This window comes from Triturus cristatus, chromosome 4_1, assembly GCF_964204655.1.
Source record: "Triturus cristatus chromosome 4_1, aTriCri1.1, whole genome shotgun sequence".
Classification (NCBI taxonomy): Eukaryota; Metazoa; Chordata; class Amphibia; order Caudata; family Salamandridae; genus Triturus; species Triturus cristatus.
The window spans coordinates 406,941,516-406,960,088 of NC_140585.1; the positions used below are offsets into that span (position 1 = coordinate 406,941,516).

The 18,573-nt window shown below is 46.0% G+C and overlaps 1 protein-coding gene across 2 annotated transcripts in view; it reads left to right on the forward strand.

The window, feature by feature from the left end:
- Nucleotides 1–18,573, forward strand: part of MYRFL (myelin regulatory factor like) — an 872,690-nt gene that overhangs the window by 778,491 nt on the left and 75,626 nt on the right. For both annotated transcript variants that reach the window (XM_085652512.1, XM_085652513.1), the window contains exon 20: nt 14,237–14,299. In XM_085652512.1, coding sequence (XP_085508638.1) covers nt 14,237–14,299 — 63 coding nt within the window. The remainder of the gene's footprint in view (nt 1–14,236; nt 14,300–18,573) is intronic.

The following is an 18,573-nucleotide window of genomic DNA, read 5'->3' on the forward strand; positions in this document are numbered from 1 at the left end:
ACAAGTAATCACCTTGGTAGGTCCCTTTCAACATTACATTTTGGAATTCTTTCACCCATCGTGGGCCCCAGAGTGGAGTGCAAGTTTCTTTAGCCCTAGTTCATCGAGCCGCATCCGGGTCCGGACACAGTTCCAACCCACGGCTTCCTTGAAGTGAAAAGGACGGTGCTACTTCCCGCGGTACGGCGACCGCGTTGAATTTGTTCCATCAAATTGCCGAAGCCTTGGAAGTGCACACTCGTTGAACTCAACCATCCGGCTTTCTCTCAAGGGCATAATCTTGCGCTGCTGCTCCGTAGTAAAATACATTGACCTGACGCGTTTCTAGGCACTTGCCTTTCATCAGAGGTCGCTCAAAATGAATGAGAAGGGAGTGTCTGGTTTTGTTATTGATTTAATTACATGCCCCGCCCTCGTGGAATCAGCTGAGTGCTTGCGGTGCATGTTGGGAATAGAAGTCCATCCAGACAAGTAATCACCTTGGTAGGTCCCTTTCAACATTACATTTTGGAATTCTTTCACCCATCGTGGGCCCCAGAGTGGAGTGCAAGTTTCTTTAGCCCTAGTTCATCGAGCCGCATCCGGGTCCGGACACAGTTCCAACCCACGGCTTCCTTGAAGTGAAAAGGACGGTACTACTTCCCGCGGTACGGCGACCGCGTTGAATTTGTTCCATCAAATTGCCGAAGCCTTGGAAGTGCACACTCGTTGAACTCAACCATCCGGCTTTCTCTCAAGGGCATAATCTTGCGCTGCTGCTCCGTAGTAAAATACATTGACCTGACGCGTTTCTAGGCACTTGCCTTTCATCAGAGGTCGCTCAAAATGAATGAGAAGGGAGTGTCTGGTTTTGTTATTGATTTAATTACATGCCCCGCCCTCGTGGAATCAGCTGAGTGCTTGCGGTGCATGTTGGGAATAGAAGTCCATCCAGACAAGTAATCACCTTGGTAGGTCCCTTTCAACATTACATTTTGGAATTCTTTCACCCATCGTGGGCCCCAGAGTGGAGTGCAAGTTTCTTTAGCCCTAGTTCATCGAGCCGCATCCGGGTCCGGACACAGTTCCAACCCACGGCTTCCTTGAAGTGAAAAGGACGGTGCTACTTCCCGCGGTACGGCGACCGCGTTGAATTTGTTCCATCAAATTGCCAAAGCCTTGGAAGTGCACACTCGTTGAACTCAACCATCCGGCTTTCTCTCAAGGGCATAATCTTGCGCTGCTGCTCCGTAGTAAAATACATTGACCTGACGCGTTTCTAGGCACTTGCCTTTCATCAGAGGTCGCTCAAAATGAATGAGAAGGGAGTGTCTGGTTTTGTTATTGATTTAATTACATGCCCCGCCCTCGTGGAATCAGCTGAGTGCTTGCGGTGCATGTTGGGAATAGAAGTCCATCCAGACAAGTAATCACCTTGGTAGGTCCCTTTCAACATTACATTTTGGAATTCTTTCACCCATCGTGGGCCCCAGAGTGGAGTGCAAGTTTCTTTAGCCCTAGTTCATCGAGCCGCATCCGGGTCCGGACACAGTTACAACCCACGGCTTCCTTGAAGTGAAAAGGACGGTGCTACTTCCCGCGGTACGGCGACCGCGTTGAATTTGTTCCATCAAATTGCCGAAGCCTTGGAAGTGCACACTCGTTGAACTCAACCATCCGGCTTTCTCTCAAGGGCATAATCTTGCGCTGCTGCTCCGTAGTAAAATACATTGACCTGACGCGTTTCTAGGCACTTGCCTTTCATCAGAGGTCGCTCAAAATGAATGAGAAGGGAGTGTCTGGTTTTGTTATTGATTTAATTACATGCCCCGCCCTCGTGGAATCAGCTGAGTGCTTGCGGTGCATGTTGGGAATAGAAGTCCATCCAGACAAGTAATCACCTTGGTAGGTCCCTTTCAACATTACATTTTGGAATTCTTTCACCCATCGTGGGCCCCAGAGTGGAGTGCAAGTTTCTTTAGCCCTAGTTCATCGAGCCGCATCCGGGTCCAGACACAGTTCCAACCCACGGCTTCCTTGAAGTGAAAAGGACGGTGCTACTTCCCGCGGTACTGCGACCGCGTTGAATTTGTTCCATCAAATTGCCGAAGCCTTGGAAGTGCACACTCGTTGAACTCAACCATCCGGCTTTCTCTCAAGGGCATAATCTTGCGCTGCTGCTCCGTAGTAAAATACATTGACCTGACGCGTTTCTAGGTACTTGCCTTTCATCAGAGGTCGCTCAAAATGAATGAGAAGGGAGTGTCTGGTTTTGTTATTGATTTAATTACATGCCCCGCCCTCGTGGAATCAGCTGAGTGCTTGCGGTGCATGTTGGGAATAGAAGTCCATCCAGACAAGTAATCACCTTGGTAGGTCCCTTTCAACATTACATTTTGGAATTCTTTCACCCATCGTGGGCCCCAGAGTGGAGTGCAAGTTTCTTTAGCCCTAGTTCATCGAGCCGCATCCGGGTCCGGACACAGTTCCAACCCACGGCTTCCTTGAAGTGAAAAGGACGGTGCTACTTCCCGCGGTACGGCGACCGCGTTGAATTTGTTCCATCAAATTGCCGAAGCCTTGGAAGTGCACACTCGTTGAACTCAACCATCCGGCTTTCTCTCAAGGGCATAATCTTGCGCTGCTGCTCCGTAGTAAAATACATTGACCTGACGCGTTTCTAGGCACTTGCCTTTCATCAGAGGTCGCTCAAAATGAATGAGAAGGGAGTGTCTGGTTTTGTTATTGATTTAATTACATGCCCCGCCCTCGTGGAATCAGCTGAGTGCTTGCGGTGCATGTTGGGAATAGAAGTCCATCCAGACAAGTAATCACCTTGGTAGGTCCCTTTCAACATTACATTTTGGAATTCTTTCACCCATCGTGGGCCCCAGAGTGGAGTGCAAGTTTCTTTAGCCCTAGTTCATCGAGCCGCATCCGGGTCCGGACACAGTTCCAACCCACGGCTTCCTTGAAGTGAAAAGGACGGTGCTACTTCCCGCGGTACGGCGACCGCGTTGAATTTGTTCCATCAAATTGCCGAAGCCTTGGAAGTGCACACTCGTTGAACTCAACCATCCGGCTTTCTCTCAAGGGCATAATCTTGCGCTGCTGCTCCGTAGTAAAATACATTGACCTGACGCGTTTCTAGGCACTTGCCTTTCATCAGAGGTCGCTCAAAATGAATGAGAAGGGAGTGTCTGGTTTTGTTATTGATTTAATTACATGCCCCGCCCTCGTGGAATCAGCTGAGTGCTTGCGGTGCATGTTGGGAATAGAAGTCCATCCAGACAAGTAATCACCTTGGTAGGTCCCTTTCAACATTACATTTTGGAATTCTTTCACCCATCGTGGGCCCCAGAGTGGAGTGCAAGTTTCTTTAGCCCTAGTTCATCGAGCCGCATCCGGGTCCGGACACAGTTCCAACCCACGGCTTCCTTGAAGTGAAAAGGACGGTACTACTTCCCGCGGTACGGCGACCGCGTTGAATTTGTTCCATCAAATTGCCGAAGCCTTGGAAGTGCACACTCGTTGAACTCAACAATCCGGCTTTCTCTGAAGGGCATAATCTTGCGCTGCTGCTCCGTAGTAAAATACATTGACCTGACGCGTTTCTAGGCACTTGCCTTTCATCAGAGGTCGCTCAAAATGAATGAGAAGGGAGTGTCTGGTTTTGTTATTGATTTAATTACATGCCCCGCCCTCGTGGAATCAGCTGAGTGCTTGCGGTGCATGTTGGGAATAGAAGTCCATCCAGACAAGTAATCACCTTGGTAGGTCCCTTTCAACATTACATTTTGGAATTCTTTCACCCATCGTGGGCCCCAGAGTGGAGTGCAAGTTTCTTTAGCCCTAGTTCATCGAGCCGCATCCGGGTCCGGACACAGTTCCAACCCACGGCTTCCTTGAAGTGAAAAGGACGGTACTACTTCCCGCGGTACGGCGACCGCGTTGAATTTGTTCCATCAAATTGCCGAAGCCTTGGAAGTGCACACTCGTTGAACTCAACCATCCGGCTTTCTCTCAAGGGCATAATCTTGCGCTGCTGCTCCGTAGTAAAATACATTGACCTGACGCGTTTCTAGGCACTTGCCTTTCATCAGAGGTTGCTCAAAATGAATGAGAAGGGAGTGTCTGGTTTTGTTATTGATTTAATTACATGCCCCGCCCTCGTGGAATCAGCTGAGTGCTTGCGGTGCATGTTGGGAATAGAAGTCCATCCAGACAAGTAATCACCTTGGTAGGTCCCTTTCAACATTACATTTTGGAATTCTTTCACCCATCGTGGGCTCCAGAGTGGAGTGCAAGTTTCTTTAGCCCTAGTTCATCGAGCCGCATCCGGGTCCGGACACAGTTCCAACCCACGGCTTCCTTGAAGTGAAAAGGACGGTGCTACTTCCCGCGGTACGGCGACCGCGTTGAATTTGTTCCATCAAATTGCCGAAGCCTTGGAAGTGCACACTCGTTGAACTCAACCATCCGGCTTTCTCTCAAGGGCATAATCTTGCGCTGCTGCTCCGTAGTAAAATACATTGACCTGACGCGTTTCTAGGCACTTGCCTTTCATCAGAGGTCGCTCAAAATGAATGAGAAGGGAGTGTCTGGTTTTGTTATTGATTTAATTACATGCCCCGCCCTCGTGGAATCAGCTGAGTGCTTGCGGTGCATGTTGGGAATAGAAGTCCATCCAGACAAGTAATCACCTTGGTAGGTCCCTTTCAACATTACATTTTGGAATTCTTTCACCCATCGTGGGCCCCAGAGTGGAGTGCAAGTTTCTTTAGCCCTAGTTCATCGAGCCGCATCCGGGTCCGGACACAGTTCCAACCCACGGCTTCCTTGAAGTGAAAAGGACGGTGCTACTTCCCGCGGTACGGCGACCGCGTTGAATTTGTTCCATCAAATTGCCGAAGCCTTGGAAGTGCACACTCGTTGAACTCAACCATCCGGCTTTCTCTCAAGGGCATAATCTTGCGCTGCTGCTCCGTAGTAAAATACATTGACCTGACGCGTTTCTAGGCACTTGCCTTTCATCAGAGGTCGCTCAAAATGAATGAGAAGGGAGTGTCTGGTTTGGTTATTGATTTAATTACATGCCCCGCCCTCGTGGAATCAGCTGAGTGCTTGCGGTGCATGTTGGGAATAGAAGTCCATCCAGACAAGTAATCACCTTGGTAGGTCCCTTTCAACATTACATTTTGGAATTCTTTCACCCATCGTGGGCCCCAGAGTGGAGTGCAAGTTTCTTTAGCCCTAGTTCATCGAGCCGCATCCGGGTCCGGACACAGTTCCAACCCACGGCTTCCTTGAAGTGAAAAGGACGGTGCTACTTCCCGCGGTACGGCGACCGCGTTGAATTTGTTCCATCAAATTGCCGAATGCCTTGGAAGTGCACACTCGTTGAACTCAACCATCCGGCTTTCTCTCAAGGGCATAATCTTGCGCTGCTGCTCCGTAGTAAAATACATTGACCTGACGCGTTTCTAGGCACTTGCCTTTCATCAGAGGTCGCTCAAAATGAATGAGAAGGGAGTGTCTGGTTTTGTTATTGATTTAATTACATGCCCCGCCCTCGTGGAATCAGCTGAGTGCTTGCGGTGCATGTTGGGAATAGAAGTCCATCCAGACAAGTAATCACCTTGGTAGGTCCCTTTCAACATTACATTTTGGAATTCTTTCACCCATCGTGGGCCCCAGAGTGGAGTGCAAGTTTCTTTAGCCCTAGTTCATCGAGCCGCATCCGGGTCCGGACACAGTTCCAACCCACGGCTTCCTTGAAGTGAAAAGGACGGTGCTACTTCCCGCGGTACGGCGACCGCGTTGAATTTGTTCCATCAAATTGCCGAAGCCTTGGAAGTGCACACTCGTTGAACTCAACCATCCGGCTTTCTCTCAAGGGCATAATCTTGCGCTGCTGCTCCGTAACAATAACAATAACCAGACACTCCCTTCTCATTCATTTTGAGCAACCTCTGATGAAAGGCAAGTGCCTAGAAACGCGTCAGGTCAATGTATTTTACTACGGAGCAGCAGCGCAAGATTATGCCCTTGAGAGAAAGCCGGATGGTTGAGTTCAACGAGTGTGCACTTCCAAGGCTTCGGCAATTTGATGGAATAAATTCAACGCGGTCGCCGTACCGCGGGAAGTAGCACCGTCCTTTTCACTTCAAGGAAGCCGTGGGTTGGAACTGTGTCCGGACCCGGATGCGGCTCGATGAACTAGGGCTAAAGAAACTTGCACTCCACTCTGGGGCCCACGATGGGTGAAAGAATTCCAAAATGTAATGTTGAAAGGGACCTACCAAGGTGATTACTTGTCTGGATGGACTTCTATTCCCAACATGCACCGCAAGCACTCAGCTGATTCCACGAGGGCGGGGCATGTAATTAAATCAATAACAAAACCAGACACTCCCTTCTCATTCATTTTGAGCGACCTCTGATGAAAGGCAAGTGCCTAGAAACGCGTCAGGTCAATGTATTTTACTACGGAGCAGCAGCGCAAGATTATGCCCTTGAGAGAAAGCCGGATGGTTGAGTTCAACGAGTGTGCACTTCCAAGGCTTCGGCAATTTGATGGAACAAATTCAACGCGGTCGCCGTACCGCGGGAAGTAGCACCGTCCTTTTCACTTCAAGGAAGCCGTGGGTTGTAACTGTGTCCGGACCCGGATGCGGCTCGATGAACTAGGGCTAAAGAAACTTGCACTCCACTCTGGGGCCCACGATGGGTGAAAGAATTCCAAAATGTAATGTTGAAAGGGACCTACCAAGGTGATTACTTGTCTGGATGGACTTCTATTCCCAACATGCACCGCAAGCACTCAGCTGATTCCACGAGGGCGGGCCATGTAATTAAATCAATAACAAAACCAGACACTCCCTTCTCATTCATTTTGAGCGACCTCTGATGAAAGGCAAGTGCCTAGAAACGCGTCAGGTCAATGTATTTTACTACGGAGCAGCAGCGCAAGATTATGCCCTTGAGAGAAAGCCGGATGGTTGAGTTCAACGAGTGTGCACTTCCAAGGCTTCGGCAATTTGATGGAACATATATATATATATATATATATATATATATAAATGTATATATATATATATATATATATATATATATATATATATATATATATATATATATATATATATATTCCACACTCCTCCGGTGAAAATCCTGATGTACAGGGGAAAAACACCAGTGCCACGGGTACCCGTGAGAGAGGAGTGCTGTTAACTCCGAAACGCGTCGGATTGCTTGTGTTGCCTAAATAAACACGCTTAAATTAAAATTGTGGCCGTGGTACTGGTGTTTTCCATTGTACATCAGGATTTGCACCGGAGGAGTGTGGAATAGTAGAGGTTGGCTACCCCGCTGCGTGCCCTCTGTCTAATGTGGCTCGGTCTTTGCCGAATTTTTCTTTTGGATATATATATATATATCTGCCTTACCTACCTGGATTCTTGATGCATTCTGGGAACTGTAGTGTACATGTATCCAGTGCACTACAGAAGGTGACAAAGGACTATGCACCAGTGGGTGGGGCGGACCTAAACCAATCATCTAGGGGCTATCATTTCAAATACACGTTGTTACCTGCATATTCCCCACAAGACTCCTGGCGCTGAAGAAGGCATATGTGATGCCGAAATGCATTCGCCGTTTGTGACAGAATAAAGTGGCCTCCCTGCTTACCCCAACTGTGGCCTCTGCTCTTTCTTTGGAGGAGTTTCCGTGATGTTTCGCGCGCATGCCAGAGGCGCGCTTCAGAGGCACCCGCATCCTTAAGCTGGCCTTGGCTTCGCTGGCATCTGCTGTGGCGGACTTTGTTTGTTTCCAGGGTACTGGATTACCAAGGCACACCCCCGGGTCCAGGAAGAAATGGGGCGGTGACGGAGTTATTCAGATCTACCCTGGGCGCGACTGGATTCCCGGTCCTTCCCCCGCTGAATGGAAACCTGTGCCTGGAGGTTGATGCGGTCTGGGGACCCAGGAGGACATTGCCATTCACACAACATGCAGGGGATTTGGCCAGACGACATCGTGATGTTAATTCCTGCATTAACAGCAAGCCATTAATCTGCCTTACCTACCTGGATTCTTGATGCATTCTGGGAACTGTAGTGCACATGTATCCAGTGCACTACAGAAGGTGACAAAGGACTATGCACCAGTGGGTGGGGCGGACCTAAACCAATCATCTAGGGGCTATCATTTCAAATACACGTTGTTACCTGCATATTCCCCACAAGACTCCTGGCGCTGAAGAAGGCATATGTGATGCCGAAATGCATTCGCCGTTTGTGACAGAATAAAGTGGCCTCCCTGCTTACCCCAACTGTGGCCTCTGCTCTTTCTTTGGAGGAGTTTCCGTGATGTTTCGCGCGCATGCCAGAGGTGCGCTTCAGAGGCACCCGCATCCTTAAGCTGGCCTTGGCTTCGCTGGCATCTGCTGTGGCGGACTTTGTTTGTTTCCAGGGTACTGGATTACCAAGGCACACCCCCGGGTCCAGGAAGAAATGGGGCGGTGAAGGAGTTATTCAACTCTACCCTGGGCGCGACTGGATTCCCGGTCCTGCCCCCGCTGAATGGAAACCTGTGCCTGGAGGTTGATGCGGTCTGGGGACCCAGGAGGACATTGCCATTCACACAACATGCAGGGGATTTGGCCAGACGACATCGTGATGTTAATTCCTGCATTAACAGCAAGCCATTAATCTGCCTTACCTACCTGGATTCTTGATGCATTCTGGGAACTGTAGTGCACATGTATCCAGTGCACTACAGAAGGTGACAAAGGACTATGCACCAGTGGGTGGGGCGGACCTAAACCAATCATCTAGGGGCTATCATTTCAAATACACGTTGTTACCTGCATATTCCCCACAAGACTCCTGGCGCTGAAGAAGGCATATGTGATGCCGAAATGCATTCGCCGTTTGTGACAGAATAAAGTGGCCTCCCTGCTTACCCCAACTGTGGCCTCTGCTCTTTCTTTGGAGGAGTTTCCGTGATATATATATATGTATATATATATATATATATAATGATTTAGTTTCCTTAAAATAAATGGGCTAGCGAAACATTAAACAGTGCAGTAAATGTCTCCTTAGAGGGGTTTTGAGAACTTCCTTTTGTTTTTTTTAAAGAACTGATGCTCCCAAGAATGTTAATGAGGTTGGTTATTACCCAGGTTAACAACCATCACTCGGATGTATGTCGTTACAACGCACACTTTTACAACGTGTGCACTTACAATGCATTTTTTACAACGCATAATCCATTACAACGCATGACATTACAACGCATGACACTACAACGCATTTTTAAAAACTACCTTTACAACGCATTTCCCTTACAACGCATACTACCTTTACAACGCATACCATTACAACGCATAATATTAAATTGCATTTAAGGTAAGTATTAGATAGTATAGGGGTAAAAGTTACTTTTCTAACTCCAGGGGGTGCAACAGTAGGGTAAGTGTTGGATAGTATAGGGGTAAAAATTACTATTCTAACTCCAGGGGGTGCAACAGTAGGGTAAGTGTTGGATAGTATAGGGGTAAAAATTACTATTCTAACTCCAGGGGGTGCAACAGTAGGGTAAGTGTTGGATAGTATAGGGGTTAAAATTACTATTCTAACTCCAGGGGGTGCAATAGTAGGGTAAGTGTTGGATAGTATAGGGGTAAAAATGACTATTCTAACTCCAGGGGGTACAACAGTAGGGTAAGTGTTGGATAGTATAGGGGTAAAAATTACTATTCTAACTCCAGGGGGTGCAACAGTAGGGTAAGTGTTGGATAGTATAGGGGTAAACAATTACTATTCTAACTCCAGGGGGTGCAACAGTAGGGTAAGTGTTGGATAGTATAGGGGTAAAAATTACTATTCTAACTTCAGGGGGTGCAACAGTAGGGTAAGTGTTGGATAGTATAGGGGTAAAAATTACTATTCTAACTCCAGGGGGTGCAACAGTAGGGTAAGTGTTGGATAGTATAGGGGTAAAAATTACTATTCTAACTCCAGGGGGTGCAACAGTAGGGTAAGTGTTGGATAGTGTAGTGTAATATTATGCGTTGTAATGGTATGCGTTGTAATGGTAGTATGCGTTGTAATGGAATGCGTTGTAAAGGTAGTTTTTAAAAATGCGTTGTAGTGTTATGCGTTGTAATGTCATGCGTTGTAATGGATTATGCGTTGTAAAAATGCGTTGTAAAGGTAGTGCGTTGTAAAAGTTGCATTGTAAAGGTTGTTCCCCCCATCACTCAGTTGACCTCCGGGTAATAAAGCATGAGTTGCCATTACTGCAGTTATTACTCAAGATCTGCAGCTCACATGAGATTTTAACAAGCACAGCAATGGCAAAAGACCTGTCTTGGATTAGAGAGCTGTTGGCTTTGCTCATGCTCATTTCTTTTCCTTTTCCTTTGCTATAAACCATAACAAAAAGCATTTTAAACTGTCTGACCATGCTTCTTCGTTCATTTGGATGTATATGCATTGCATGGCAGCCATTTTGGAATGCTTTTTGTATTTTATCATCAGTGTACCACTCCAAGATACCTCTGGCTTTCCTGGAAATATAAACTAATGATAAAAATAGCAAAGGAAACAAGTATTGGTAAAGCCTAAGACACAAAACCTGTTGGCTTTGCCATTGCTTGTTATTCACTGTTTTGCTGTTTATGTAACAAAAAAGATAATTTACCTCAGTGTAAGTCTTGTTTTCATTATTTGAAAAGTGCAGAACATATACATTATCCATTTCTTATTATAGAAACCCAGTTTGCTTTATTTTAAGTCTTTATGCTAAATAGTGAAATTGGGGCCATCGTGTTTGCTCCATTCTCTATTATTTAAGAAGCAACAATGAGGCAAATGAGCTGGATGCAGATGATGTGCTTGTCTTGTACCCTGTGCATGATTCGCATCTAGCTGATTCAACCACGAATATGTGAGCACACTTTATTAATAGATTTGCCAATATTACAGGTTAATGCTCAGGTCGGTTACATCCTGCCCTCCCAGGTGATTGAGTGATTGAGTAATTAAGAGCTGCTGTATAGACAAGGCATACAAAGCCAATCCATCTATTAACCAATAGAACCCTCCTTTTTTTTCAACAGGACTGGTAATCCCCTTTTACGTGACTACTCACAAGTAATTTCCCAGGGGCCAAAAAGTATGGTCTGTGCTATGACCTAGGGCCACTATGATGCCCGCAGGGTGGGGGGCTTGGGAGTCGGGGTGTAATATGGGCATAGGGTAAGCGAACCATGTACCTGGTGTGCACCGTGCTTTATGGAGTTATTTTGAGGGCTTCATTCCATATTGTACTCTAAATAAAGCCCCTAATCTGAAGAAGAGTGTGTCTCAAGAATACTGTGTTGTGCTGCATCTGAGCCACTATCCCTCTACCACACCCTGGGGTAAGCCTTCTCTGCTTGCTATTACTATCTTTCGTGAGTCAAGTTCACAAAATAATTAACTTGATTATTGAATTTGAATCCAATAGAATCTAATGTCTCACAATCTCCTTATGCCTTTAATCACTCTTGTACATTAGAAGTCCTGAGAAACAGGCTCTGTTGAGGTGGCAAGTGCTGTTAAACTTCCATGGCAAAGACCCCCTCTATCGCTATACATAGGACACTGGGAAAGTTTAAGCCTAGTCACTATGAGGCTTGACATTTAATCCTAGCTTTAAAATAATATGCTAGATGTGAAATAGTTCTACAGCACAGTGGCATATCTTTAGTGAGAGTAGTCCCTGACATCAGAATCATTCACCCTGTGCTCTTGTGTAATGAGCAAGATAGAAACTACTAAACCAGAAGGGATTTTTTAAATTAAGTTCTGCCTCCCTTTGTGACACATTGTGCACATTAGGTAATCACTTTCTGATCATATTTCTCTGCTTCTTTGATTTTTTGTGTGATTTGTTTTACAGTGAGAGGAAAATGTAAATCAAATAAAATACTTGTAGTACAAATGTGACAAGAAAACAGGATAAATAGATTATTTTATCTGTGGGGGAGAGAACACCAAGACTCATAGTCCACTCCCTAAAATATGGTGTAGTGAGAAAGTTGTGAATCTCGAAGCAAGGAGTTCTGTCCTGTGGTATTGGTACTCCTGCTCCACCAAGTTTTTTAATGATAGTCAAATTGTATACTTTCCATTCCTTTGTCCCCTTAACCGCCATTATGTGAGATAGGTGGGCGAGCCACTGAAGTCTCGAACCAAGCTCAAGCCAGATTCCTGGGTCTGGTCCACTCATGGCCTTCTGTCTGCCATCCACATTCTAACTTCATGCACCAAGAATTAAAGACAGAGCATTAACTTTTGAAGCAAAATGAGAGAGCGGAAGAACTACCCATCTATTGGCTGAATTTCACAATGCGAAACCAAAAAAAACGGGGATCAATCCCGGCTTCCCCACTTGACCAAATTGTGAGATCCTAGGCATTTATTTTATTTCACTTTGCCACCTTTTTCATCATTATCACATATAAGAGCTTTTTGAAATACATGAGTTCAGGATGTGCACTGTACAAAAAATCATGTTGATTTCACAAACTATAAAGTTGTTCCACGTATAATAATAGCCCAGGCCACGTCGCGAGTATACATGACAACTGACTTGCCACTTCATATGTCATTGTTGTCAGGGCCGGGAAGTCACAATGTTTCTAAGTTCATGTTTGAGAACTATTGCTTTCAATAAATGCCCTTCAATGCAGTGATATAATCTGATGCACTAACGTGAAACGCTTGAGCCTTGTAATGAAATACATATTTTTCAATTTTGAAAAGTCTTTATCAAATTTCCTCATGTTTGATGCACAATGTCTTTAAAAATGAAGGTGTTTAACCCCTTCGCTGCGGCGGGAATTCCGCCGCAGCGCTGGGGGGGGGTTTGGGGGCAGCGCGGTGGCGCTGTGCTCATGACGGAGCCACTCCGTCATGAGCCACGGTTGAGCTGTGCTCATGACGGAGTGGTTCCGTCATGACTCCGTCCACTGCGCTAATCGCCCGCACAGGTAGGGAATCAGCGCAGTGTGGGAGGAGCGGCGGCCAACGGCCGCAGCATGACGGAACCACTCCGTCATGAGCACAAGGCACCCGTGGCTCATGACGGAGTGGCTCCGTCATGAGCGCTGAAGGAGTTAAAAAGATAAGTGGTGCAGGATACCTTTGCTTCTTTTTCTTTTACTTCAGTTAAAGTGTAAATAAATATTTGCCCATTCATCAGCTTTCTGAATGTCACTGCTAAGTCAAGAAAACAGCAGTCCAGGGGGCTGCACATAAAGGTCAAGAGGGCTACAAGAGGCCTATTACATGCTCTTCATTTTCAGCACGAGCACACCAGACTAGGGCCTTCATTACGATGTTGGGTAGAGTGCCACCGGCAGGCCATGGGTGGCAGTCCGCCTGACATCCAGGGCATCGGTCTGCCCGCCAGATTACTATATCGGCAGTCGGAGCACAGAGGTCGGGTGGGGGAACACTGCCACCTCCGACAGACTCAAGGAGCCCGTCAGGGCGGCAGTCGGAATCCTAGCCCTACAATGAAGGCGGTGCCTTCGCAGGCATCGTGAAAGGGATTAGGATGTCCCTTTCTGGCTGCTTTTAATGGCGGTCCCACTGTCCCAAGCAGGGTCCCGTCCATCGTGGGCCACTCCTGAGTAGCCCGGCGGGCACATGTAGTGCCCCCCACACATACATGTACCATGTGTCAGGCACTACATTGTGCCTGGCACACAGTGCATGGATGTGCACAAAGTGCTTTTTTTTTTGTACTGCAGCTTGTGCTGCTGCCCATTTCCAGGGCAAGCCGCAGTACAAAACAGCACTTTCCGACCGCCGTGTTGGCAGTCATGTTGTAATATGGCAGGTGGGACCGGTGAATCTTTGCTGGACGGTCACCTGCCCGATATGATGGCAGTCTAAACGACCACCATTGTAATCAAGCCCTCGGTACTATAGTCTCTGCTCTAGTTAAAGGCCGTGACTAAGTATGAAATTCTTTCACTTTTAGCAACTGTTTTTTACCACTTACTTTCTGTAGGGTAAAAATACACAGACATACCTTTGCAGTAAGAATTATGTACACCTCTGTCTGATTTCTTTACCTTCACTTTTCTCTGACTTGCTTATACGTTACTGCAACCAACATGACCAGAAAACAAAAAGAAAATACCCTGTTTAAACTACTTAATGGAACTCAATGAATAACATTTTCCTTTCAGAAAAAATAAGCAAAGTTGTATCAAAAAGAAGCTGGCTGAACAGACCCGACTATGGAACTGACTGTGAGTAGAACTCATTCCTAATAATCACCTGCCAAAACCAATTGCGTGTAATTTGCCCTAATCATTCCTGTTGCTTTAAATTTGAATGCCAGTTGTATTTTGAGTGTTTCATTATATTTAAAGAAGGTCGTCTGAGGACAAAAAAAATTACCTGAATTTATACATTTCTTTTCTGGAAACAAATGGATATTCAACAAATGCTTGCTGCTTTATGCTTGTTTGAAAAAGGCGAACAGTTATTGGAATGGTGGACTCGAAATGTTTCATTATAATTTCATGATATTTACGCGTAATCTCTAAAATTGGCGGGTCCCTGCGATGGGGCTCGTTCTAAGTACTCCGGTAAAATGACTTGGTAATTTTGGACACGGAATTAATTACCATTGTCTCGAGGCTTTTTACCGCATCTATGGAAGGAGGATAATGTGGTAATACTGTATGTTTTTCCTCTTTCCGGGAACCAAACCTCAAAATAATGAAGGTTTTCCCTCTTCAATTTCTACCAGGTTTTACCTGGAAGTGGTGCAGACAAAAACCAGATTCTGCAAAGTGTCAGCACAGCTTCTGAGCCCAAATCAAAAGTAAACCTCCGTTTGCACCCTAATGCGGATTACCACGGCCTCGCAAAAAGGGGCAAATTTAAAGATAAGTAGTTTGCATCATAGCTAATCCACCAAGAGATTCAATACTGTTTATCCACAAAATAGTCTTTGATATCAAAGCCAATCTCCTTGAAACTGATGTCTGTTCCCAAAACTATCTTGAAGAGTCATTATGCCACATCTGCATTATCACCCAAAGGTCCTCTCAACTATTAACCCTCAAAGCCAATTGAAAATGAAGACACTAAAGCAATCATAGATAAATGTTGGTGAGGATAGGTGAGAAATTGGGTTATTCGTTGAGAGGGGTGTGAGCCCTTCTCAGATAACAGCCACAATCCTTGTCAGGGTGAACCACAACAGCCACTAAATTACTCTGTGCTTAACCGCCTGATCGGTTGGCACAAAAGCAGTCAGGCTTTATTTAGAGGCAATGTGTTAAGTGTTTATGCAGCACTTAAAGAGCAATAAAGTGAAAACACAACACAAGAAAAATCCCACACCAATTTAGGAAAATAGAGTAGCATTTAATAAATGAAATATAAAAACAGCAAATATCCAATCAGTAGAACCAGAGATATGTAATTTCAAAGATTTAAGGTAACTATAGCACCAGGCGCTTTCAGCCCCCAGAGACATATTCGAATAGCCAGATCTTGAGGGCCATTCGGAAATCCGAAAGTGAGTGCATGCTCCGGATGTCCGTAGGGAGGTTGTCCCAGGTGTTTGCTGCAATTTGGGAGAATGAGCCTCCTCTGCTTCTGCTTCGGTAGATGTGGGGAGCATCAGCAAGTGAAAGGGAGGCAGAGTGTAGTCTTGTCGATGGCTGGTGGAAGTTCAGGCGGTGGTTAATGCATGCCTGTCCTTGGTTGTGTAAATACTTGTGTGTGTGGGTCAGCAGCTTGAATTGACATCACATCTGTACCGGAAGCCAATGGAGTTTCCTGAGGTGGTGTGTGATGTGAGTTTGTCTGGGAAGGGCAAGGATGAGTCTGACTGTGGTGTCCTGTATGGTCTGAAGTATCAGTATCAATCTGCTGGTAGAATTGGCTTACACCCAATCAGCATATTTATATAACTTATACGACCTCAGTAAACTACATGTACCCAGGGCCAGTGAAATAAAATGCTACTAGTGGGCCTGCAGCACTGGTTGTGCCATGCATTTAAGTAGCCCTTTAAAACCTGTCTCAGGCCTGCCATTGCAGCCTATTTGCACAGTTTTTAAACTGCTGTTTCAACCTGGCAAAATACATCTTTTGCCAGTCCTAAACCTTCCTTCTCAATACAAGTAAGTCACCCTAGAGTATGCCCTAAACAGCCCACATGGCAGAATGCACTGTATTTAAAACATAGGCCATGTAATTTTAAGTTTTACATGTCCTGGTAATGCCAAAATCTTAAATTAGTTTTTCACTCCTGCAAGGCCTACCTTCCCATAGGATGACATTAAAGTTACCTTATTACATTTACTAAGCTATAATTTCCAAATGGGTGCAAGTGACTAGGTCATGTTTGGTGTCTTTGGAATTGTAATGAAAAATCCTCTCTTATGGTAAAGTCGGATTTTACATTACAATTTTGAAAATGGCACTTTTAAAAGGTTGGAATTTTCCTGCCATATCCATTGAGTGCTTGCAGTTTGTCTCTGGATCAAACGACTGGGTGTAGTTGGCAGTTGGGCTTTGTGTATTCCTCCTAGACAGCAACACACAATAGAGAGCTTGGGTGTGCCTGGATGGGCCATCACTGACAGGATAGGAGGACGGAGCTGGACACAGCCTTCTTACACTTGAATAGGTGGTGTCCTGCCTCCACAGAAAGGGCCGCATACCCTCTGTAGTTAGTCTGGCGCCAGGACAGGGAAGGCAGGATGCATGGAGACTTCAAAGGGAATTTCTAGAAGCTTCTCCCACCTTCCAGTGGAAGGGCACCAGGTATAAGTATTGGACCTCAGATACCACCTCTTCAGTACACTTCTGGACCTGTGTATACTCTGCCAGGAAGAAGGACTGCTGTGCTGCTGAACGGACAGCCATTCTGGTGGACCGCTGCTTTGAAGAACTGCTGCCCTGCTGTCCTACTGCCTGCTGCCCTCTTGCCTCGGTAAGAAGAACTCGACCTGCATCTCTTGAACCTAGGACTCCAAAAGTGACTCCAAGGGCTAGTTGGAAGGCCTCCTGACAAGAGTATCGGGTCCCATCAACCTTGACCCCAGCACCTGGACTGAGCCATCTGTGAGTACTGTTCTACATGTGGTGCCACCTCAGTCTTAGGCCCTTGCAAATTGACCTAAATGTGCTCTGCCAGCCCATCTGTGGACCCAGCAGAACTGATGCATCTCCTCTGCGGCACAAACCGGAGCAGAACTGACACATCGCATTTGCTGTGAGGGTTCTCCAGATGCAAAGGACTCCGTATTGACCACGAAGCCATATCGGAACCACCGTCAGTGCAAAGCTTTTCCAAAGGTAGCCCTTACATCTGTCGTTGGCGGAAGCTTTGAAGACGACACAAATTCTGGCATTGTAGCTCACAGCTTCTTGGAACTGAGCCATCAGCTCAACTGTACGATGCATCCTCTACGCCACACTTTGCATCGCAAGTCCTCATTGACAGGATCATCGATGATGACACTTGACCTCGCATTGCAGCTCCGCAGCACCTGAGAACTGACGCATCATCTCAGCCGCACAACGCATCCTTGACGTGGAACCCCTCAAAGCTCCACAACCAAGACCTAAGGTATTTTATTTAGCAGGCCTAACTGGGTCCCTGTAGCCGGCCTGTGCTCCATCGCGATTGGACTGAACTTGTGACTTTGTCCCATGCCGACGCAATTGGATATCCGCAGTTTGCGCTTTGTGTCTTTTCACTCCATTTTCACTGAAATCCTTAAACCTGCATATCTCCAGTTCTACTGATTGGATTTTTGTTGTTTTGGTCTTGCTTTATTTATTAAACATTACTCTTTTCTTCTAATTCTGCTGTGGGATCCTTTTAGGTTGTGTGTACATTGTGTTACTTTTTGTAGAGTTGCACAAATACATTACACATTGCCTCTGAGTTAAACCTGACTACTCTGTATCAAGCTACCAGAGGGTTGAGCAAAGTATAATTTAGGGTTTGCTTGTGACTTTACACTGAGAAGAATTGTGGTTGCTGGTTGAGAAGGGCTTTAAACCCACAACTAGTACCACAATTTCTTACAATATCTTACTTATTACTTATTTGAAATTTGTTCAGCTTAAGATTTATTGAAGGAAGGAACTAATAGAAATGAGCTTCTATATAAGATTTCTGGTTGTGGTACTCAGAACACCACAAAGGTGGTAAATCAAATGTTTGCAAACATCTCAGTCACTGGCAGTTACTTGGTAATTATTCCAATCTATCATTTTTCACCCACTATGCCACCTCAGACAGATACCATCCATGTACAAATCAGGCTTGTTCCTGTCTCAACAGGAGCTGTTCAGCCCAAACTACTAGCCCAGATCCCCTCTGAGTTGGTAGCAAGCAAGCAATGCAATGGTCTATGGGAAATGGGTATGTCTGGATGTGGCCCATGCTCACTGTGCCAAATGGTGCCAGAGAGGAGAGGGGCTTGCCTGCCCTTTACCATGTTCCTCATAATGTGGCGCACTGCTGTTCCCACACCGCCTGTCAGCC